The sequence below is a fragment of the Heterocephalus glaber genome, unplaced genomic scaffold (assembly GCF_053883595.1).
Source record: "Heterocephalus glaber isolate CG9 unplaced genomic scaffold, H.glaber_assembly_v1.0 deba00001457, whole genome shotgun sequence".
Taxonomy (NCBI): domain Eukaryota; kingdom Metazoa; phylum Chordata; class Mammalia; order Rodentia; family Bathyergidae; genus Heterocephalus; species Heterocephalus glaber.
Window position 1 is genome coordinate 6,783,835 of NW_028258305.1, and position 24,783 is coordinate 6,808,617.

Here is a 24,783-nt window from a genome sequence, read left to right on the forward strand (position 1 = left end):
TGCTGTAAGTTTCCAAAGAAAAAGGAATGACCTGCTATGTTTCTTGTCCAATATCTTTCTAAGTGAATCTAATGCTAAATTTGGCCTACTTAGGTCTTATGAGTTTAAATGTCTGATGGGGCCTAAGTATACCCCAGTGTGATCTTTGAAACAAACATAAAAACTACAAGGGGACTTGCCTTATAATTCCTGAGTTTCCCCAATAATACTTGTTATAAACTGTTATCAGTTGAACCTAATTTTTTTGAGGCATATTAAATAGGATCTTGTCATTCTAAGAGTCCTTTTTGTTCCTTTCTGTTGGTATATACACAGAAATTTAATCTGAGGACTGGGATTATAATTCAGTGGTAGATTAGTTACAGATCTGAAGAGCTTGTCTATCATGTGGAAGGCCATGAGTTTCATCCCTCGCACTTCAAAAACAAACAAGGAAACACACAGACACACACAAAAAAATGCAACATTAATTCCAGCGATGGGCATATTAACAAATATTGCTTTGTGAGTTGCCATATAGATGGAGGGACTGATTATTTTGAAACCATGTAATTTCTACTGTTGCTGCAGTAAATTTTCCATTAAAAGGCTTTGTTTTCCCCTAATTCCAAGGTCTATTACTGTTGCTACATTTCAGGGATTTTTACAACTATAATTAAAAATTCTCCTGCCCATTCACTTGTGTTGTATCCCTATAGAATGTATTTAAACATGCAGCAACAATCATAGATTCTTTTCTGAGAGCTACTCCCAGAATACATTTCTAATTAGTAGGGAAGTATGTCTCAGAACAAGTAACAGTCTTTCTTTCTTTTGTGATACTGGGAACCAAACTCAGGGGCACTCTACCACTGAGCTACATCTACTTTTTAATTTTGGGACAGGATCTTGCTAAACTGATCCTCTTCCCTCAGGATCCTCAAGTACTGGGATTACAGGTGTGCACCATTGTGCCCAGCTCAGGGTAGTGATTTTTGATCAGTACAAATATAGATACCATAGATTCACTTTCACTTTCTAGCAGACTAATTTTAGACAACATATTTTGTCGATTATTATGAATTTAACAGCAATTTTCCATAAGAAATTACTAAGCTGGGCATGATGATACTCAGCTGTAACTGCAGCACTCTGGAAGGCTGAGGTAAGAGGATCTCAAGTTCAAGCCCAGCCTGAGCAACTTAGCAAGATCCTATCTCAAATTTAAAAAACTAAAAAGGGGCTGGGAATATAATTCAGCACAAAGGCCCTAGGTTCAATCCCCAATATGCCCCCTCATGTATGTATGTATACATATATATATATATTTTTTTTTCTAACTAAATGAATAGTCTCTAGGTGTCAATCTAAGCTATACACAAAACAATGGTTAGAAGCCTATTATCTCAAGAAATTTCAAGCTTAATTGGGGAAACAGTGTATCCAGTGTAATTATTATCAATATATAGGGACAGCTTAAAATAATGATTCTTCCTCCATAAAAACTGTGTTGACAACTATTTTGAAATTAGCAAGAAGAGTAAATGTAAACTATATTTAAATTTTGACATTTTGACTGATAAATAAAAATGTCCATCACATTTTCTTTGTACCATATTTATGAAACACATTTGGTTTACTCCTTAGGATATTTGCTTAATATTATTAGGTTTCAGTATCTTTTCTTAATTATTCAACTCCTTCCTTCAATGTTGAAAAAGTGGTTAAGTTAGTATGCTTGGAATGTAATTTATATATGCTAAAAAACACAACAGGGGAGGTCAATTATTTAAGTTACCACATTCTACAAATATAAAGAAAATGTTAAGGAAAAAAAATGTAACATCAAATCAAAATCACGTTATAATGATTGCAGATTTACTGACTTACAACACACATGTAGTCATCCATTGTCCCCACCCACTCCTGCTCAACTCACACATTTTACATTCACCTTTAGAAAAACTAGTCTTAAATCACTGAGCTTTGAATTATGTGTGTCCTTCAGAACATATTCCTTCCACAAATAAAAACATCTTACCTTATACAAGGTAGAATATGATTAAAGGTCAAAGGAACAAGATGATATGCCAGAGTGATCAAAATAAGCTACAATACAAGAAGGAAGTCTTTCATTCATTCACTACTTTCCTGCCATTAACATGTAATGAATTTGCAATGTATTCCAGAAAGCATACTAGAAGCTAGAGATGAAAAGATAATTAAAACACAGTCTCTACCTTGAGGGAATATCATAAAACAGGCACCCCCCCAAAAAAACCCCATGTAAATAGTAACACAAAATAGTAGTATTCCAAAGCAATCTTGAATCATCACAAGTTGCATTATAAGAGTTTCTTTAATGGGTCAGGGAATTTTAAATTGTCTAAAAGAATGATGCTACTGCTCCTGTAGGAATTTCAGAAAATAAGAAATATATACATGCTTAAGCACTGAGTGTTTAGCTATAAAATCAAATTATTATTGAATGCATTCATTAAATCTATATTTTATTAGAAATAATATCCTTGTAAGAAGAGAGTTGCAATCAGATGTGGAGGCACACACCTATAATCGCAGTGCTTGGGAGGCTGAGGCAGGAGGATCATGAGATCAAGGCTAGCCTGGGATACAATGAGACCCTATCTCAAACAAACAACCACAAACCAAACACAAAAAACGTTGACAAATATTATTTTAATTTTAATGTTATTCCCCACTATGAATGTAATCATTATGTACTGCAAACATGTATTAATAAAAATAAATTTCATTTAGTATTTACAGGATCATTCATTTACTGTTCAGCTTGAGTTCATAAAATACTATTCTAAAATGAAAATATGATATATATATATATATATATAACTTCCAAATTATTCCATTACAAATGTTTAAATAAAAAAATCTAAGAGTGGGAAAATGTAGGGATAGGTAGGAAAAAATAATAAGAAAAGGTCCAAAATAAAAGCGCAAAAAAATAATGTAAGTGAAATGAAGTATATTTATTATCAAGACATATAAATATTAAAGGATAAAAGAATAAGGTTAGCTTGACCTTATGCTATTTATAAGAGAAGTACTTAAAATAACAGAGATTAAAGCCAAGTGTAGCAGCGTACGCTTGTTACTTCTATAGCACTCTGAGAGGCTAAGGCAAGAGAATCCCAAGTTCTAGCCCAGTCTTAGCAAACAGAGCAACTTAGTGAGATTCTGTCTCAAATGAAAAAATAAAATGGGATGGAGATGTAACTCAGTGCAAAGGTCCTAGGTTCAATCTCTAGTGCTGCAAAAAAAAGTTTAAAATAAATACAAGAATGAGGTTTTGAGATTCAACTTTCTATGATTAAATAATTCAGCACTGAAATTCTCTTTAACAGATAAACCATATGAAAAGAATAAGAATATAAATACCAATATAAATGTGAAATTTAGGGGCCAGGGATTTAGCTCAGTGATTCCGCTGCCTGCCTCCCAAGTGCAAGGTCCCAAGTTTGATCCCTGGTACCAAAGAAAAAAAAAGGTCCCTATGGAAAAAATTTAAAATATGTCATATACCTAGACTTCAAAGAAAACAATTCAATAAGAATTTCCTTCACATTGAAATCTAAGGGATTTTTGAATTAAATTAGAAGTAAATAAATTAGAAATAAATACACAAAGAATATAGTAAAACACTCCTAAACACACTTGGTCAAAATACGAAAACCTGGATTAGGAAATAATAATTCACAAAATTTACATGTGACAAAACATCTATTACCACACACAAATCTGATCAGTGTCTTATGACAGATTTCTAAAAGTGGAGTAGAAGTGAAGGTCTCTGAAGTTGAAAAAGTCAAGGATGTTTTTGTCTAAGGAGTTAAATGGTGACCCATGAGAGCAATAAAAATACCCTATTTGATAAAAAGATTTGAAGTAGAGCCAAGGGCTAAGTACCAAAGTATCAATGAATCTGTAAAAATCACCTTTAGATGAATACAGATAGAAGTCAAGGGATGTAAATCCAGAAATGTACAGTAATTAATTAGCTGAAAGGAATACATAGTGCTTAATTTTCATTCTAATAAAAAAAGTATAACACCAATTTCTTAACTGTTACACCCAGGCCACCAATAAATATTTACTGGACCAATGAATTAAAAAGAGGTTCTAGGGGCCGGGGATTTAGCTCAGTGGTTCCGCCGCCTGCCTTGCAAGCGCAAGGACCCAAGTTTGATCCCTGGTAACAAAAAAAAAAGAAAAGAAAAAGAGGTTCTAACCATTCAGCATACTAGTAGTTTGATCAAACCAACTAGAAGGATAGTTGTGTAGAAACTTCTAGATACAAAAGGAAAAAAATATATATAAATAAAATTTGTGTATATATAAAGTTAAAACAGAATATTTATATAATTCATGTGAATAAATGAATATGATATAAGAGGAGCTACCAACAATGTATCTTCTTATTTTGTCCTGTCATCCCTTTAAGACCAGTCTTTACTACAGGGGTTTCATCCATATATTGACAAAAGAAATACAAGGATATATAAGCTGCATTGCAGTATAATTCAGGGAAGTTTCATGTTTTTTTGAGTACCCTTGGACTTGATATTACACTGCTAAAATCTGTTAAGGTACAATCAGTATGCAAAGTTTTTAGAGAACTAAATGGTGTATCAGAAAAGCTTAAGGAAAAAAAATCTTAGAGGAATTGTTTTTTCCTATGAAATAAGAATAAATTTTTCAATTCTGCAAAAGGGATAAACTTTTAGTTTAATATTAATAATACCAACCTGTAATTTTTGCTGCCTTTTCCTCTTGGTTTACTCTGTTCTCATCATCATCTTCATTATCTTCTTCAAAGTCATCTAAATTGCCAATGTCAGCCTGTTTCATACTCATCAAACTAGCCAAACTTTGCATGTCTTCATCCCTACATCAATGATTCAAAATATAATATACAGCTTATTAAATGGCATTGCTTGAAAAATGGTTATTCCTTAAGAAAATATAGGTTAAGCATCCTTAATACAAAAATCTGAAATCTAAAACATTCCACAATCCAAAACTTTTTGAGTACCAACAAGATGCCACAAGTATGAAATTCCATACCTGATGACTTCATATGATAAGTTACAGGCAAAATTCAGGTGCACCAAAAGTACTGTGTAAAATTACCTTCAAGTATGGCATACAAGGTGTGTATGAAACATAAATGAATTCTATGTCAATACATGGATCCAATCCCCGAGATGTTTTATTGTGTATATGTACATATTCCCAAATCTGAAAGATTTCTGGTCCTAAGCATTTTTTTTTTTAAAGAGCAGTGGCAAAGTATATTCAATAAAGCAAAAGTGAGTGCCAGGGATTTAGCTCAGTGGTTTCGCTACCTGCTGTGCAAGTGCAAGGACCTGAGTTCGATCCCTGGTACCAAAAATAAAAGGCAAAAGTGAAGACGGGAGAAACTAGCTTTCCAGTATGAACATGGGCCAAGTAAAGAGAAAAGAGGGTAAGCGCAAAGATAAAAGTACACACTGTCTGGAAAATGCAGCGTGGGCTACGGTGAAAAGTTACAATAGCTAGTTCTTCATGGCTCGCCTCTCCTTTTATACTGTCCAAATCTCAAAGAAACCCACGAGTCTAAGCATTTAGATAAAGGATATTCAATCTACAATGTTCTACAATGTATATTTCTTCTTTCTATAAGATATGTAAATAAATCCTCTTAAACAGTTGTATAAGAATGTTAAAATGTTAAATATATATTGATTTTTAAATAACGTGTTTATATAAAAAGCAAACCATATTAAAAATTAACTGGTATAAAGGCCAGGGATTTAGCTCAGTGGCGCGGCACCTGCCTCGAAAAATTAACTAGTAAGGAGTTAGTTTAATTCTGTGCTGAAGACCTACAAAAAAACTAAAAATTTCTTAATTCAAGTATGGTTTCCTTAACATGACATCTAGAAACAAAAATCTGTTTCATAAAACAGTGGACCTGAACTTTAAAGTATTGAAACTTTCAAAAGGAATTAGAGCAGAAATTCTTAACCTAAAATCTATGAACTCTTTTGGGTTTATGGGTTAGAGGGAAAGAAAGTGGCAAACCCCAGTAAATTTTTTTTTTTGGTACCGGGGATCAAACTCTGGACCTTGTGCTTGTGAAGCAGGCAGCAGTACCACTGAGCTAAATCCCCGGCCCTGCCCAATAAATACTATTTAAATCTTGCTTAAATGTAGAATTTTTTCAAAGGGGACATAACATCCTAGAAGTTAAAGAACAACTGTATGAAAAAAAGCACCTTACAAACCAAGTCTTGCTAGACATGGTGGCACGTGCCTGTAATCCTACCACTCAGGGATTAGAGGTTGAGGCAGGAGGATCACAAGTTCAAACCCAGGCTGGGCAACTTAGCTACTTAGCAAGATGCTGTCTCAAAATAAAAAAATAAAAAAAGGGCTAAATAACGTAGATCAATGCAAAGTCCTGGGTTCAATCCCTAGTATGCTGTCTCCTCCTCAAAAAAAGAAAAAAAAAGGGGCTGGGGATTTAGCTCAGTGGTTTCGCTGCCTGCTACGCAAGCTCAAGGACCCGAGTTCGATCCCTGGTATCAAAAGAAAAAAAGAAAAAAAGAAAAAAAAAAGTCTTGCAATTTTCAGAAATACAGGATGAAAATAAACCTGGGCTGATTACAGGTAAAGCATCATATATTTGATAAAATATAAATTCTGTAAAATCTTGAAGTATTTTAAATACAAATTTATAAGGTTTACACTAAATATTCTAAAAGTTAAATCATTTAAGTTTTCTTGATCTATTAATTTCACCTTAAACTTCAAATAAACTACAGTGAATGAAACATATTTCTGATATATACAAATTAATTTTCAATTTGGTATACTTCCCCAAAAATCAGTTAGCCAAATTAAAAAACTATTTTTATAAAGTAATATCTGTTAATATTTACTTATCTTCTAAATATTGTATGACTTTGCAAACTAAATTAGTTTTTTAAATTCTTCACATTTTATCTCATATAGGCTTAGTCAACAAAATTACTTCCCCCTTTTTAAATAAATTTAGTGACACAAAGTCTGCATAAACAAAAATAATTGCATTAACCTCAGAGGAATGTCTTGCAAATTGTTCACTTATTAGTAACAGATAATACCAGGGACATAATTTCAAAATATATCACTTTAAAGGGTTGCTTGTTAAATTCTATCACTTTAATTTCTTCATATTTTAACCCCAAACATTTCTGCTTTGGAAAAAGCAAGAAAGCAAGGAAAGAGATGGAGGGGGAGTTTAGTATATTCTAAGATAATTCCTATTCAATTCAAATTGAGACATTTGATTTTACTGAATTTTCCCTCACCCACATTACTGTGAATGGTGCTGCTTCTGCCTAGTGGAAGGAAGTCCACCCGCAAAGAATCTTCTGTTAATTTGTTTTCTTTTTTCTTGTGTTTCCTTTCCTTTCATTTTGGCTTAAATTTCAGGGTAAGATCTTTATTTTTAATTTCTCAACAATTATGGATACAATTTAAAGTCCCAAGATGGAAGACTAAGATGTTTCCATTCTGAATAGTCTCACTAACCACACTCACTCAGAACATAACTTCTCTGAAAGGGGCCTTATTGCTGTTATCTACCAAGTCATTTGCTCATGTAGATGAGTGTCAAGCATCTCATTTTGAATGGTGCACAGAATACAGCTTTATCAGTCAAGTAGACACGTCCAATTATAGTAACCAGATTCCACTATGGGAAATATGTTCAGAACCATGATTCAAATTGGACTGAAAAGTTCATAGCTGCCTTCCCCCCTTCATCTTTAATAGAAAATTCTAGGCACAGTATTTCCATTTTTGTAAACCTCCATCTTCTACTTCAAGTACATACTAATTCTTTCATTACACTGATAGTACGTATTTATCCCTGTCTAGATCACATGCAATAACCAGGGTAAATGTTACTTTTCCCTCATTCTACATACATGTTCTAGTTTTACTCTTTTAAGAGACTAGAACTGAGTCTGGAAACCCTTATGCAATGTTTCTTTGGTGCATAAGAACTGATTTTTTTGTTTTATTTTATTTTGTGTTTCGAGACTAGGTCTCACTATATTGCCGAGGTTGTCTCAAACTTCTAGGTTCAAGCAATCCTCCCACCTCAGCCTCTTAAATGCTGGGACAGTAGGGAGGACACATCCACACTTACTGAGAAGTGATTTTTGCAAAGGACAATGATCACCATGAATTGTTTAACTGGCTGTACTTTCCTAAGCAATTTTTGGAAGGCGGAGCCAAGAATATGAATTAGCAAAAGTTCCCTAAATTCTTCCATCCCTCTTAAAACTTTTCATTTGGGGTTCCTCATGTCTTAGTTACATTAAACAGCTCTATGAAATGAACTATCTACACTTCAGAATACAGACTACTACAATGGAGACACTATTCTATAAAACAAACACTATCTGAGTTAAAATTTGAAATTAGCAGTAACCACTTTTACAGACATTTCTCATTTTATCAAGCTACCTGTTTAATGACTATTTATAGACTTATGACCCACTGCTCAGACTTACAATCTGTCTTGTTTTTGGTACAGTTCTGTACATCACATTTATAGAGCCTCAGTATCTTTCTTTTTGTATAGTGTACCTTGTTTCTACTGTAATTTTTGCTGATTATAATGTTCAGTACAGTACTATAGTTTTATGTTGTTATACATTGCAGTACTGCATGTAAGAGTTATGCAAATAAAAGCAAGGTCACTAAGTTGGATTTCCTTTAACCATTTTCCTTGTTCTAAATATTGTAATGTACATACTTTATACAATTCCTCATTTAGCAACCAATTCATTTATTGACCTCATTGCAGGAAGGATCCTGGTCCTTAAACAAGGAATGTCTGTAATTGTTCATTCTCTGGAATCAAAAGAGACTATAAATAACAAGGAGTTCATTTAACTCATCCTCCGAAACAAAAAATGGTAAGAATGATTGGTATGTTATATGATATTCAACAACTGCCAGTCTACTGAATCAAAAGCTATTCATCTATGGAGTTTTCAAACACAATGTGAATGAAACAACTTATTTTAAAAAAGAAACTTACGTGGCTTTTCCTTCCCTAAGGAAAATGCAAGATAACGAAAACTGGAGAGTAGCAGATACAACTTTTTTAGACAATGGCTTGAATTTTAACTTGACATCAGTCTGAGTTGGCATAGGGCTTGCATACTGTTTCATATTGATGCTACTTGTAGCAAGAGCTTTCCTTCGACCAGAAGGGGATTCCTGGAGGACAAAAGAAAAAATTATTTTACTTGGAGTTATTTTATAGCTAAATAATAAGATCAAATAACAATGGAGTACTCTCTTCTCCAATGAATTTTTATAACACAATAATAAATAAAAATGTGATGAAGGTATATCATACCTTTTGTATCTAAGCAAAGCAGCTGAAAATCAGAAAGAGATGGCCCCAGCAGTAACAAGTTAAGATTAAAACAACCTTAAATACATGAGGAAAGGAAGAGGAAGGAATTAAAAACTAGAGCAGAAATTCTCTAGGGTTATTATGAGAAGAGGATCTAGCACAGGGCTAGGCAACAATTACTCAAGAAGTGTTTTCTTTCCTTTGATTAGATTTAATGTCATACAATGGTATTTCTCCTTTGTAAAAACTCTGTAATTTTTTTATGGGACTCCAAGCCTAGGCATTCTTCTTAAATTGGGGTGTGAGTGTGTGTGTGTGTGTGTGTGTGTGTGTGTGTCCATCCCTGGGAATCAAACCCAGGGGTGCTCTGCCACTGAACTATATTCCCTATTTTTTATTTTGACATAGGGTCTAATGAAATTGTACAGGTGAGACTTGAACTAGCAATCTTTGTGGCTCAGCTTCCCAAACTTTTGGGATTACAGGTGTGCTCAACCATGACTGGTTTACAGAATCTAAATTGTTATCTATCCTGTAGTTTGAGCCTTATTTCTTTCCAAAGCCTTCTCTGATCATGCCAGTTCATAATTTCCTCTCCCTTCCATCACACATACAAAGAAAGAAGCAGTTTCTTTGATCCTATGTCCATGGAAACATTGCTGGCAGCAGAATCTCAAAATTCTTCTCAGAATATCCAGTTCATCAAAAATAGAACGCAAAATGAAACTTGTTTGCTATCAAAGTGTTTAACATTTCATTATCATAATTTTCCTTTACAGGATAATAGCCTAAGAGGCAATTAAGAATAGGACAGCAAAATAATGACTGGCCTTAACTATATGTAGACACTGTAAATTCTGGAAAGAGATGATGATAAGGCATAATCCCTGACTGTGTTCTAATGGGAAGGGAAAATTTTTCGATGTAGGATAATTTATAATAATGTAAATCAGAGGTCATATACCATTATTCCTTAAGATTGACTGATCTGGGATTTAAGAGTAACATTTAAGGATTAATTCCCAATGTGTGACTTGAACAAGTCAAGAAACTTGATCCTCAGTACCCCTTTCTATAAAATAAGGAAGACCTTGAATCACTCGAGTTCTGCTATTATTATCTATAAAATAATTTCCCAAGAAAGGCAGGAAAAGCTGCCATTAATACATTTGAATTACTATTTAATAAATCTTTATTTGTCCTTTGATTGACAATTTTGCCCAAAATAAGGATGTACTAACTTGATCAAAACAATAAAAAATATTCTTTAAAAAACCTTGACATTTCTGCCCAGTAGAATTAAGTATAAATGTAATGTAGCATCCCTAAAGAATACCTCGTTTTAAAATGTGGTCTTATCTGTCAGATTATGTATAGCAATATTATATGGAACTATTAGTGCATGTAGATGCCTTATGAATGAATTCAGAAACGCATCAAGCACTTGAGAAGGATTTAAGCCCTCTCAGAAGAAATACTTAAGAATATGCAAATACCCGCAACTGAATCAAGTCGAACAGATGTGACTATCCCAAACAATACAAGTGTTCTTTCCCCTGTTCGCTACTGTCAATCAAAGAATAAGATTAAGGTCCAAGGTTCTGACAATGTACAAAATGAAAAAGTACGATCAGGGAGTATCAATTTATTACAATGATATGAACAATAATCTCTTATTGTACCTTTAGAATAGCTAACAAATTCTACATATAATATAGGATTTAAAGCCTGTTTTGAAAGCATGACATAGAAACTGTCACATATTATTTCCAGTTTTGGTTAAATCTGTTTCACAAAGTATGACACTGATCCCTTAATATAATTATTTAATTTTATAACAAAATAATCAAACTACGAAAATTAAGATAACTTGGAAATGAGCATAAGTTTGAAAGTTCAGTTGAAGGATGGTTCCTGCAAAATCTAATTTTTTATAATCAACATTCCATCAATTTCATTTTCTAGAACAAAAATATATAGAAAAGGTTTCCTGTTTAACTCATATTTATGACAAACAGGAGGTTTTAAGTATTTGGGAGGTTAAAGAAACAATATGCAATAAAATCTACTAAATTGTAAGCACAATTAGCTGTATCGCTTAACCAAAGATTATTAAGCTTTAGTGTCTATTTAAAAACTAAAAATACATAAAATTAGGATATCCTTTTAAAACATAGGCATACCTTTATCTCACTCCTATATACCCTAAATTAGTAGACCTAGAGATGGACCCAGGAATCTAGTGATTCCTAATAAATAATACTACCTACCACTGTCACTACCAGTCCTCTCCAACACACACACATTTTTACCACTACTAATTTTAGGAAGAACTTACAAGAAATTATTTTAACATAAAAAGCTCACTGTAACTTTTCATGACTACTACTCTGATTATTATAGTTGGAATCAGACAAACCTGAATTAGAATGTTGCATTAGCACTTATTTTGACAGGTTTCTTTGTGTATCTAAACCTCAGTTTCACACTTTTAAATAAGCATATATTTTATTTATTTATTTATTTATTTATTTAATTTTTTTTTTTTTGGTATGGGGATTGAACTCGGGACCTTGCATTTGTGAGGCAGGCAGTGGCACCACTGAGCTAAATCCCCAGCTCTAAGGCACATATTTTAAAAAGTTGAGCAATATTAAGTATTGATATGAATGTACAATGCAAACTCTTTTATACTGCTGGAGAATTTCAACTGATACAGGACTTCAGAGAAAAATTTCACATTATACTGTAAAGTTGAATAATGCATATCTTCTGATTAACCAAATTCCTATTTTATTTTATTTATTTATTTTTTTGGTACTGGGGATCAAACTCGGGACCTTGCGCTTGGGAGGCAGGCACCAGAACCACTGAGCTAAATCCCCAGCCTCAAATTCCTATTTTAGAAATATGTCCTAGAGAAATTCTTGCAATAATATTTAAAATACTTAGCATTCAGCAAAAAGAGGGTGGTTGTTAATTTTCATAGACCATTTTACCTGAGTTATTACACTAATATTATAAACAGTCGAACCAGGATCACCTTTCTTGAAATGAGAAAAATTCACAAATCAATGCAAAATATTTACTTCAATATAATGTAGGTGCATTATTAAAATTCATGCATAGTTTTCCACTTTGCTGCTATATACCTAAAATCAACTCTCAATGTATTCTCTTTGTGATTCAGGTGGTAACAACAAAAATAATGTATGAATAAATTTTTTTTCTGTACATGACCATGAAAGACAAAAGATCTTATAGTATTTTTTTCCAATCAGAAACAAACTAATATAAAATGAATATGTTCTAATGAGACTCAGGGCTTTTTTATAAATACCCTAAACAATATGGATTTTACCAAAAAATGCATGTAGTTAATCTTGCCACTTTTTTCTACATAAAGCTAACAACATGGTATATAGCATAATGGAATCAAGTAAATGCGGCTAAATGGAGTACTCCTTAGTTCACTAGGAAGATAGAGAAGATGTTTCTTTTTGTTGTTGTTGTTTGGTACCAGAGATCGAACTTGGGACCTTGCACTTGTGAGGCAGGTGCTGGACCCACTGAGCTAAATCCCCAGCCCTAGAGAAGATACTTCTTGTCCAAGTTATTCAAGTTAGAGTTTTCTTACAAAATAGTTCACTGTATGCTATTTCATATATTATGGACACCAAGATGAATAAATGTATACTGCCTCTTCTATGGAAGTATTTGGCTTTCTCTATTAAAATATCACACACATAAAATAAACCACATGCTAGAAATTTAATTCTTTCTCCCATATAAGTTGCCTAGGGGCAGGGGAGCATCAGAACCTTACTTAGATTTTATGATTTTTCAGAGCTTTAATACATAGAATGTTCTCAAAGATTCTGTCATGTACTAATATTTCATCTATCAAGTTTCTTACAAGATACTGAAAATTCAATTCACGGCATTATCATTTGAACTTTTTTAAAATTATAAAATACATCATACATATTAAAGTACGAAATACAAATACCACTTTATTAATAAAATGAACATCCTGTACTTACTACTCTAGAAAGAGAGCATTACCATTACCTTAAATGTAGCACCCTCTTCTCAAATTACATCCCTCCCACCTCTTCCTCCAGAATTTTGGGTTAGTCCTTCCCTTTACTTTTTCAAAATCTATGTTTGCACCCCTAAAGAAAACACTGCCAATTAATGGATTAATGTGGTACATACAAACAATGGAATATTGTTCACTATTAAAAAGGAATGAAATTGTGACAAATTCTGAAGCACATTCACAACACTGTTTCCAGGACTTTTCAAGCAGAAACACTCTGTACTCATTAAACAATAACTCCCAATTTTCCCCTCCTTCAGTATGTGGTAATATTTATTCTTTGGTCTCTATAAATTTATCTATTCCTCATCTAAATGGAACCATACATTTGTCCTTTTGTGTTTGGTTTATTTCACATAGTATAACATTCACATTCCATGAAAAATCCAATTAAGATTACGATTGGAATTACATAAATCTACAGATAAATGTGTATATATACATCTTCACAATACTGAGTCTCCGTCTTCTAAATTGGTAGTTCCCTCTATATACCAATTTAGGCCTTCAATATATTTCAAAGTCTTATCATTTTCTCCATACACATCACGTACACATTTTCTTAGATTTATTCCTCTGTACTTTATTTTTCTTAGTAGTACAAGTCATATTGTCTTTTAAAATGTATTTTATAGAAAGTCAATTACAGGGCCGGCGATTTAGCTCAGTGGTTCTGCTGCCTGCCTCGTAAGCACAAGGTCCAGAGTTCGATCCTCGGTACAAAAAAAAAAGAAAGTCAACTGCATTTGTAAATAGATATTCATATCATTTTTCCAATCTTTAATTTTTCTTTCTTTTTTTCTTGGTGATATGCTAGCTAAGACTTTCAATACTCACTAGATATAGTAAAAGGGCCCTTCACGTATTACTCTTGACCTTAAAAGGGAATGCTTGTATGCCACCTTCATAGCACTTACACTAAAATTGCAATGGTGTACAGAAGATTAACATAGCCCCTGAGCAAGAATAAAATACACATTTATGAAAGATTACATATTTTAATTTTAAAAAGAAGTAAACCAATAAGTTAAATACTGGTGACAAAATTAAATAAAAATTGTTTATAATTGGTCATTAACACCCATTGTTCTACCATGTCCAGTGAATGAATCTTTTATCCATGCATGATTTTATAGCATTATACTTTGGTTATTTGTAAAATACTGATTCTCTGAATTAGGCAGATGTTGATACATTTCATTATTCAATACCTGCCCCCTCAATATCTTCTAAACCCATTCAGGGGGAAATGCCATACTGGCAACCTGCCCAACCAACTCCATTTCCTCTCCCTGTCCACAGCCACCTGCAACTGAGAGGCCACATTGTGTTCTGTTTCCCCTTGGCATGGGGATACAGAGACCAACTGACTGACCTGATCAGGGACAGGGTAACACCCCAAGAGAAAAAGTAAGGCCAAAGAGTCATCAGTTCCAGAGAAAAAAAACAGACATGGCCGGCAGTACTAGCCCTAAGTAAAGCTCACAGCTACTATGAGCTACAAAACAGTGTGACTACCAAAGTAAATCTTTCCCCATGGTAGGCTAGAGTTGATGAAGAAATCCAATGCAGTGCCCAATATACTGCCAAGAAGTTCAATCAGGTGCCATTTCAGGAAAGAATTGATTATGTAAGACTGAACCACAGAACAACTACAAAACAACTTCACTTCAGGGTTCCCAGTGTTACTCTCCCAAAGTGACTGACTGAGAGGCAGCCACAGAAGACAGTTGCAGAGAGGCTGCAGGATAGACATCAAACCCATGAAACCCCTTATGCTCAGGATGGGAAGGACATGGGTTTTGGCCTCTGTGGTGAGAAATCAGGTCTGGTCAGTGTGGTTTTCAAAGGCAGTTGGATTTGAAAGTGCAGGTATCAAGTCTAGAAGTCTGCTTGAAAACCCGTCCCACTGCCTACATCTAGCACAGACCAGTAGCCTGACTGCTCTCTCCATCTGCCAACATGAGCAAGAACACACCTTGGCTTGGGTGGTTATCATAGTATGGAGAGAGGCTTATGAAGCCAAGGGGGCACTTACAAACCCACAGCCCATATATCTAGGTGGAGAAAATTGTGACTTTCTGCAGAACTCAGAAAGAAACTATTCATTCACAGGCAGAGGAAAAAAAACAATTTTTTTTTTGTACCAGGGATGGAACTTGGGTCCTTGTGCTTGCACAGTAGGCGGTGAAACCACTAAGCTAAATCCCCCTCCAAAAAATTTTTTTACTTAATTTTTTTCCCCTTGCCTTCATTGATTTGGGGGGGATTTGGTGGAGTTTTTCCTCCTTTTTTTCTTTCCTCCTTTTAAAGTTTTTTCCTCTTCCTTTTTTCTTTTCTTCTTTTTTGTTTTTTGAGACAGGGCAGATGTAGTTCAGGCCCGTCTTGAATTCACTATATAGCCCAGGTTGGCCTCTAACTTACAGCAACTCTCCTGCCTCAGCCTCTCTAATGCTGGGATTACAGGTGTGCACCACCATACCCAGCTTATTTTTCTTTTTTGGTTTACATTGCTGGGTTTTTTCCTTTTCTTTATTATTTTGTGTTACTTTAATCTAAAACTATGAATTTCCTTTTATTCCTCAATAGGATCAATCCTTTATGTCACATTTCTCTCATCTTCCACTGATTAATTTTTCAAATTTTACTTTTTTATTCTCCAATTGCTCACCCCCTTTATCCTTACTGGTATAACAATTAAGCTTTATAAATCTTTAAATAATTAACACTATCCTCTTATTGTTGAATACTGTTCTATTATTAGTGGAGGTATAATTGTAACATTTAGTAGCTATTTACTCTATGTCAATATTGAGTGTTTACACTGTAATTACAGACCTCTTTTCTATGCTGAAGGGTGGTACACATCACTGTTTTTTAGGGTATGTCAATATCTAATTTGTCTTTGACATTATTACTGTTGCTGACTTTATTGATATTGCCAAGATGGTACAGTTGTTGCTATTAATTGGTTTTCTCTTTATGCCAATATCTAGATTGTCTTGTGTCACTAACAATACTTCAGGCCATTTCTGGTGAACGGGGTACTGGACCAAAAAAACTGCAGCTTCCTCTCTGAAATAAATGGAGGTGATGAGATCTTGGAACAGGCCTATAATTAGCCACATCATCCAGAGTGCATCACTGAAAAGCAGACACTAAGAGGTCTCCATACTACCAACAAAGTTCTCCACTATCATCAACCCACATATCTCAGCACAATACAAGCAAACAAAAACAACAGAAACATGAGGAGACAGCCAACAAAATACCTCCAGAAACTCCTAACTTTCCCAAGGCTAATCTAAGGGGGATCAAGGGGGAGAAAATCAAAAGCCACACAGCTGAATTATTTGAATTATTTAAGAGGATATAAAAACCAAGTCAGAACAAGGTGAGCTCAAAGATATAATAAAACAGATACTAGACTTAAACAAAGCAAAAAGTGAGTTTACAGAAGACACTAGTAAGAAGTTGGCTTAGCTTAACAAAATGATACAAAAATGAATAACCACAATGGCATTAAAAAAATGAAATACTTAGGAATCAATCTAATGAAGGAAGTAAAAGATCTCTACATTGAAAACTACAGTACTCTGAAAAAAAAGAAGAAAAAGGATATCAGAAAATGGAAAGATATCCTTCTTCGTGGGCAGGAAGAACCAATATAGTGAAAATACCCATATTTCCAAAACTGTTATACAGATTTAATGTAATCCCAATCAAAATACAAACACCATATCTCACAGAATTAGAGAAAACAATTGTAAAGTTCATTTGGAACCACAAGAGACCTAAAATAGCAAAAGCAATTCTGGGCAACAAAGGCAAGGCAGGGGGCATTAAATCACTGACTTGAAATTATACTATGGTATTGGCAAAAAAACAGACCTGAGAATCAATGGAATAGATTAGGAGACACAGAAACAATTCCAAACATAGTCAGCCACCTTATCTTTGACAAAGGGGCCAAACACCTTTTCTGGAAGAAAGACAGCCCCTTTAATAAATGGTGCTGCAAAAACTGGCTTTCCACATGCCAAAGATTAAACCTAGACCTCTATCTCTGCCCATGCAAGAAACCAAAACTGAAATGAATCTAAGACCTAAATATTAAAACAAAAACCCTCAATCTATTGGAAGGATAGAACTCTTGAAGACATACTTGTAGGCAAAGACTTTATGAACAAAATCTCAATCACACAGGAAATAATAGAAAGAATTACAGCCAACTTCTCAACACTAACCTTAAAGGTCAAAAGAGGTTAGACTAAAGTGTTTCACATCCTAAAAATAAAAACAACTGCCAACCCAGAATGATATATCCTGCAAAACAATCTTTCAAAATTGATGGAGAAATAAGAAAAATTTTGCCAGCTATTCCTCAGACAGAGGACTAATATCTAGAAAATAAAAAGAACTAAAAAAATTAGACGCCCACCAAAATATAAGACCAAATAAAAAACCACCAACTGAAATGAACAGAAGTACATATGCCCAATAAATACATGATAAATGTTCCACGTCACTAATCCTTAGAAAAATGCAAATTAAAACAACACTGTGAGTCCATCTTACTCTAGAACAAATGGCTATCATCAAGAAATCAAATAATAAAAAATGCTGGCAAGGCCGTGAGTTAAACTCTTCTACATTGTTGACGGGAATGTAAAATAGTACAACCATTGTGGAAATCAGTGTGGAGAGTTCTCAAAAAACTAAAACTAGAAAGTCCATTTGACCCAGTTATGACCCTTCTAGGTATCTTCCCAAAAGAGTTAAAGATATATACAGTGATACATGCATACCCATGTTTTAGCAGCACAATTCATATTAGCTAAATCTTGGAAATGGCCTCTATGTCCATCAATAGATGAATGGATAAAGAAAATGTGGTATTTATATACAATGGAGTACTACTCTGCAAAAATGAACCATAAACTTGAGTCGTCTGTAAGAAAATGGATGCACCTTCCATAAACCTGAGTTATCTGTGAGAAAATGGACGCACCTTGAGACCATAATGCTAAGTGAAATAAATCAGATACACAAGCTTAAATATCTCATGCTTTCTCTTACATGAGAAACCCACATTATAAATGAAGAACAAAATAAAAGATAATAGGAAGTAGGGAGATAGATCTTTTGCAAATGGGAGGGGAACCAAGAAATTCCAGGTACATTGGAGGGAGGGCAGGAGAAGGGGATGAAAAAAGAATTTTGATGTGTTATGTACATGTACCAGTTCCCCACAAAGAATGTGATCATTATGTACTGTAAACATATACTCATAAAAGTTAAAAATCTTTTAAAAATCACATTTTACTTCCACCTCTTCTATCAAAAAAAATCTTTAAGCAGCCAGAAACTATTAAGCTAAAAGTAGTTGGTACAAGATTTTCATTTCATTTTTCCACTGAAAGCCTGAATATTATCATAGACAACACATATTCAGTTGTTTACTTTTAAGTGGTAAGTTCACTTTGTTCAATTAAAAAAAAAATTGCCAAATACGTAAGGCTGAATAACCACAGTTCTTCTGTTAGCCATTATACCAAATAAAAATAATATTCCAGAAAAAAGTCCTTACTTTAGTTTACAATTCAAATAGTAGCACAAGTTCTTGAATAACTTTGTCCTTTGTAATATAGCATTAGTGCTTTATGCATACTTCTCATTTAGTCACAGAGCAGAATAAAAAAAAATTAGTACTCAAGTACTAAAATTTAATCCTTATACTAATTATATAATGCTGGTGTCTCAGCTGTATGCAACAAGGGGATCTTATTAAAACTTCACCTTGAAGGAATGGGAAGTGCTAGAAACTTTTGCATCTCTGTGTAAAGGTAAAAGCAGCAAATTATGGATTTAGTAGAAACTCCCAATGGAAAAGCTATAATAAATGTATATCTTCCAGATTACCTGCTTTCATTTAATACTATTACGATTTTATAAAAACATTTCAAATTCTATCAGTGTCATATCAGGAGTACATTTTAAAAGATTTTAAAAAAATTTTACCTATATTTTTTAGCCACTTTTCTAATACAGGTTATTCATATCTAGGCTTTCATTGTCAGGAGCAGAAAGAGAAAATTCTTCATTTGAATTTTACAAAAACAAAATTGAATATTTTGATAAACAGCAATCAAAACAAAGTTTACCTGTCTCACAATGATCTAAATTCTTTAATTCAGCAATTCTTAAGACTTAATAGGATTGTTTGACTGGAATTCTCTAAATATGGACTTGTGATTATCAACACAACCACGTTAGGTTTTGCTGTTTTATCTGTTTAGATGCTATGCCTTAACATTACCTAATGATAAAGTACCTTATGATAAATCACTACTTGTGTGTCACATACTGTTCTGGAGTCTCATAGTGTCATGTCTGATCCTGTTCATTTCTCTGTCCATTCATTAGAACTCTTAATTTCTGTTCTGAGTACTACTGAATCAGGGCACCAAGAAACAAAGAGACAGGAAACTAAAATTCTGAAAGTATTTTAAGAATATATGACTGAACAATGCTGGCATTGAAAGTCTCAGTTATCAGATCTCACCTTCTGTCTCATGATTACATTAATGATTTCACAAAGTACTACATTCAATTATTTGTATAAACACCCATTTTTTTCTATTAACTCAAGAAACAAAATTGTCAAATGAAATGATGTGGAGTTTGAAGACACCATATAAGTTTCTTAATCCAACCTGTCACCCCCAATGCAAGAATACCTTACATCAGTGATGGCGAATCTTTTAGACCTTTCAATTATACAAACAGTTCACTATGGCATGTATGCCATAGGTTCACTCCACTGCCTTACATGGTACCTAACAGAACACTGTCTCTTGACACTTTTCATTCAAATAGTTTGACTTCCAAAATGACTTTTTATCATTTCAAAAACCAATCTGGAAGTCAATTCAAAATTTTTCAAAATCACGATGCCAGCCCTTCAAACTGTCACAGCACAACACTTCTCAAGCCATGCCGAAAAGATCTTTGCTTCATCAGCAGACCAAAATGGAATACTACAGAATTTAATTTGGAATTCGTGGAGCAATTAAATGCTAAAGTAGACATGTCATAGGGAGCTCTCTCAACCACAAAGACTTAATTAGAAAATATATCAGCTAAAATAACCAACTTAGATGGTTGGATGGAAGAGTTTGGTAGCTCAAATGTAAATAGAGTCAACATTCTAAAATCTGTTTAGATATCTATTCATCAGTATTGATACAATTATTATATTGACTTTAGCATATACAAAGTCAATCTAACTTTCCTCTTTAAAAAAGCCAAATCAAAATACATAACCTCAGAGGAAAACTCCAGATGAACCTAAAATACAAGTTATGGTGTTTAAATCAAATGTCTAAATGGAGTGTGGATTGTTCAAATTAGGGGGTTGGGGACAGTAATCTTAATGTCAACTCTACTACAAAACTGACAGTTTACACCAACTCCTCCTCCCATAGTCTTAAAGAAAGCAACAAAAAATGTATTTATACTATTTCATATAGTCATTTAATCTTCAACAGGAAACTAAATTAGAAGATTTTTAAAAATTAATTTCCAGGGGATACAATAAGAGAAATATAATCACCTGTTAGTTTAAAAAAAAGGACTTGGTGCCAGGCATGGTGGTATAGGCCTATAATCCCAGAACTTTGTGAGGTTGACACAGAAGAACCGTAAGTTCAAACCCAGACTGGGCAACTTAGCAACTTAATGAAATCTTAAATAAAAAGACTCTAAGGAACATAGCTCAGTGCAAAGTCTCTGAATACAGTACCCAAGGCATTACTTCTTTTAAGTTCAGGGCTCAACTGTAGGTACTCTTCATAGACAGACTCTTCATAGACAGAGAGACCTATTTCCGAGTTCCAGATGTAAGCATACAAATGCCCACTGTCCATTCTCACTGCATCATAAACAAAACATAACTAAACTAAACTCATCTCTATCCCATAACTGTTTCTTGCTTTAGTTATTTTTAACTCACTGAACAGTACCACCATCTATCAATAGCAAGCCTCTTAATCCCAGGACTCACCAAGCCAAGTCGGTTGTTAAATCTCTCCAGAATCTAGACTCTTCCTTCTTCCTATCTCCACTGTCGCTTCCTTCTAAATTTGAGTCTACCACTGCTAAAGCCTCTGGATTTGGTCTCCCTTTCTCTACTTTCATATACATATACCTAGATTTCATCTTTGAAGATGCTTTGAGGGTTATTACCTTTTCAATGCTATATAGTTTTTCCAATTTCACCATAAAAAAGCATAAATATACAGAAAAGACCTCAAAACTTTACCAACTAGCTAAAATCACAGTACATTTGATATATTTTTTTCTAGCCTTCTAGAAACTGTTGATATACTATTTATAAAATCTTGTTTTTTAAACTTAATATTATTAATTCATAAACCTAAATATTAGAAGTCACACATCATATTATGCAAATATGTGGTATCTGGTTTCATATGTAAAGAGCTTGAAAGAAACCACAGTGCCCTAATAAGTAGAAACCTGAACAAAATGAAAAATCATGAATTCTTTTTAGATCCATTAAGAAAAATAAGGTCACAGGGCAAACCGATGGCTCTAAATTGGAGAGACAGGTAGGCATATAGCGAGAATTACAACATGCTAGAATAGAAATCTCTATGGGAAACAGAGCAGAGGTAAGAAAATTTGAACTATAATTGAGGAATTGCTGGAGGCTAGGTGTGGACAAAGCAGAGAAAATTCCAGAGCGACCCAGTCATAGAGCTCCTCCATGGTTTTGAGTTTTATGTCCAGGTTCTCAAAGCAACTAAAAGAGAAAAACTGCCTTGTGCTTCCAGTGGAAGGGGAAAGGCATCACAAAGAAATACATCAAAGTAGTACTCTGTTCTTATCAAGGTCTGCCTTCATAAGAAATTTTAACTAGAATCTAAACTGCTGGGGTTTTATCTAAGCCTAACTGACCTGGGTAAGAGAAATACCCAATTCCTACCTCTTCCAACAATCTTGAATCACCTAAGAAAGGACAAAAAACCTTGAGAAACACTTGTGAAGTTCACAGTCCAGAGGCACTAACTCACTAAAAGACTGAGACCTAATCACAGGAATACAGAACACTTCACCTCTGCCACATCTTAATATCACATTATTCAAAGCTCACTCACAGTAGTTCCTTTTTAGTACACATCATGCCTGGCTATCAAGAAAAAATTACAAGCATACTAAAAGGCAACACAGTCTGAAGAGATAAAGTATCAGAATCAGAAATGGAAGGGATATTAGAATTATCAGACCAGGAATTAAAAATAACTATGATTAACATGCTAATGACTCAAATGGATAAAGTAGAGAATATGCAAGAAAGGAAGGGTATTAAGTCCTGAGATGTTAATTCTGAGAACCAATGAGAAATGCTGAGTTCCATTTAGTTGGGTAAAAGAACATTTCTATTACAGAAATGAAGAATGTCTTTGATAGGATTATTAATAAACTGCTTACAGGTGAAGAAAACACCTCTGAGCTTGAGGATATCATAATGGAAACTATCAAAACTGAAAGCAGAGACAAAATCTCAAAAAAAAAAAAAGGAACAGAATAGCCAAGGACTATGGTACAACTATAAAAAGCTTGGGAATACCAGAGATAAAAGGAAAAATATTTGAAACAATAATGACTGAGATCTTCCCCCAAATTAATGTCAGACACCAAACCATACATTCAGGAAGGTTGGAAAACATGTAAAGATAAAAGGTAAAAAATCTACAGTGATGCATATTATTCTCAAACTACAGAAAACTGGAGATAGGGGCTGGGGTTATGGCTTAGTAACAGAATACAGCTTAGCATATGCAAGGCCCTGGGTTCAACCCCCAGCAAAAGGAAAGGAGAGAGGGAGGGAGAGAGGGAAGAAGGAATCCTGAAAGAAGCCCAGGGCAGGGTGGGGGGAAGACACTTTATTACCTTATTTATGAAAGAACAATGAGATTTATATCCAACTTCTCCCTAGAAACCATTCAAACAAGAAGATGGTGAAGTAGGGGTCAGGGATGTAGCTCAGTGGTTCTGCCACCTGCCTCACAACTGCAGGGTCCCAAGTTCAATCCCCGGTACCAAAAAATAAAAATAAAAAAACAAAACAAAACAAAAAAACCCAAGAAGATGGTGAAGTGAAACATTTCAAATGAAGACAGAGACAAAGCACTAGCTATCAATCTAGAATTGTGTGCCATGGGAAATTATCCTTCAAAAGTGAAGAAAAAAAGACTTCCTCAGACAAACCAAAATTGAGAAAATATTTGCCAATAAATGTGCCTTGCAAGCAATGCTAAAAGAAATTCTTCAGATAGAAAGAAAATAGTATATAGGTCAGAAATTTAATGTATATAATAAAGAAAGAGCACCAAAAAAGAAATAAATGAAAGCAAAATTATTTTTCTTATTCTTAATTGATCCAATAGACAATAGTTTATTCAAAATAAAAACAGCAATATTATATTTTATTATGTATACTTATGTGTATATCTTACGTGTATATACATTTATGAATAGTTAGATGTAAGCGAAATGAATGACAGTCATGATATATAGAATGGAGGGAGGAAATAGGATTATTTTGTTATTATAAAGTACATATACTACCTGTGAAGTGCTATAGTGTTATTTAAAGTAACCTGGATTGGTAAACTTACTGCAAACTCTGAGGCAACCACTAAAACACAATTTTAAAAAGATTAACTGATATTTCAAGAAAGGAAACAAAAAAGAATCATATGAAGTACTCAATTAGTACCACAAAAGGCAGAAAAGAGTAAAAGACAGAAATGGAACACAGAACAAGGACAACAAACTAGAAAACAGTAACAAGTAAGATATTAATCCAATGATTTCATATCATTTGTCAATATTCTAACTACATGAATTAAGAGATTATCAGAGTCAATAAAAAACTAAGATTCAACTACATGTTGTTCCCAAAAAAACCCACTTTGAACATAAAGATAAAAGTACTGAAGTTTCATTGCAAAAAGTGGACAAGAAAATGATAATCCTACAAGATACTTTGTTATTTTTTAGTGTATTTGGATTTGCTTTTAAGAAAAATTGGATCATACACTGTACATTTTCTTTTATAAACTGTCTTCATTAAAATACAATGAATATACTTCTATATCTAGAAAAACTTTATAACAGAGGTAGGACCAGGGACTTAGCTCAGTGGTTCCGCCGCCTGCCTTGCAGGTACCAAGGA

General features: G+C 33.8%; 1 protein-coding gene and 1 non-coding gene across 17 annotated transcripts in view; one reads left to right on the forward strand and one right to left on the reverse strand.

The window, feature by feature from the left end:
• Positions 1 to 24,783, reverse strand: part of Ehbp1 (EH domain binding protein 1) — a 350,855-nt gene that overhangs the window by 208,186 nt on the left and 117,886 nt on the right. For all 16 annotated transcript variants that reach the window (XM_087215996.1, XM_013074056.3, XM_004849989.3 and 13 more), the window contains 2 exons: positions 9,095 to 9,276; positions 4,761 to 4,900 (listed from right to left, as the gene is read on the reverse strand). In XM_087215996.1, coding sequence (XP_087072122.1) covers positions 4,761 to 4,900; positions 9,095 to 9,276 — 322 coding nt within the window. The remainder of the gene's footprint in view (positions 1 to 4,760; positions 4,901 to 9,094; positions 9,277 to 24,783) is intronic.
• LOC147826932 (U6 spliceosomal RNA) lies at positions 14,416 to 14,521 on the forward strand. The gene has a single exon (XR_015453314.1). It is a non-coding gene; the product is annotated as a U6 spliceosomal RNA (small nuclear RNA).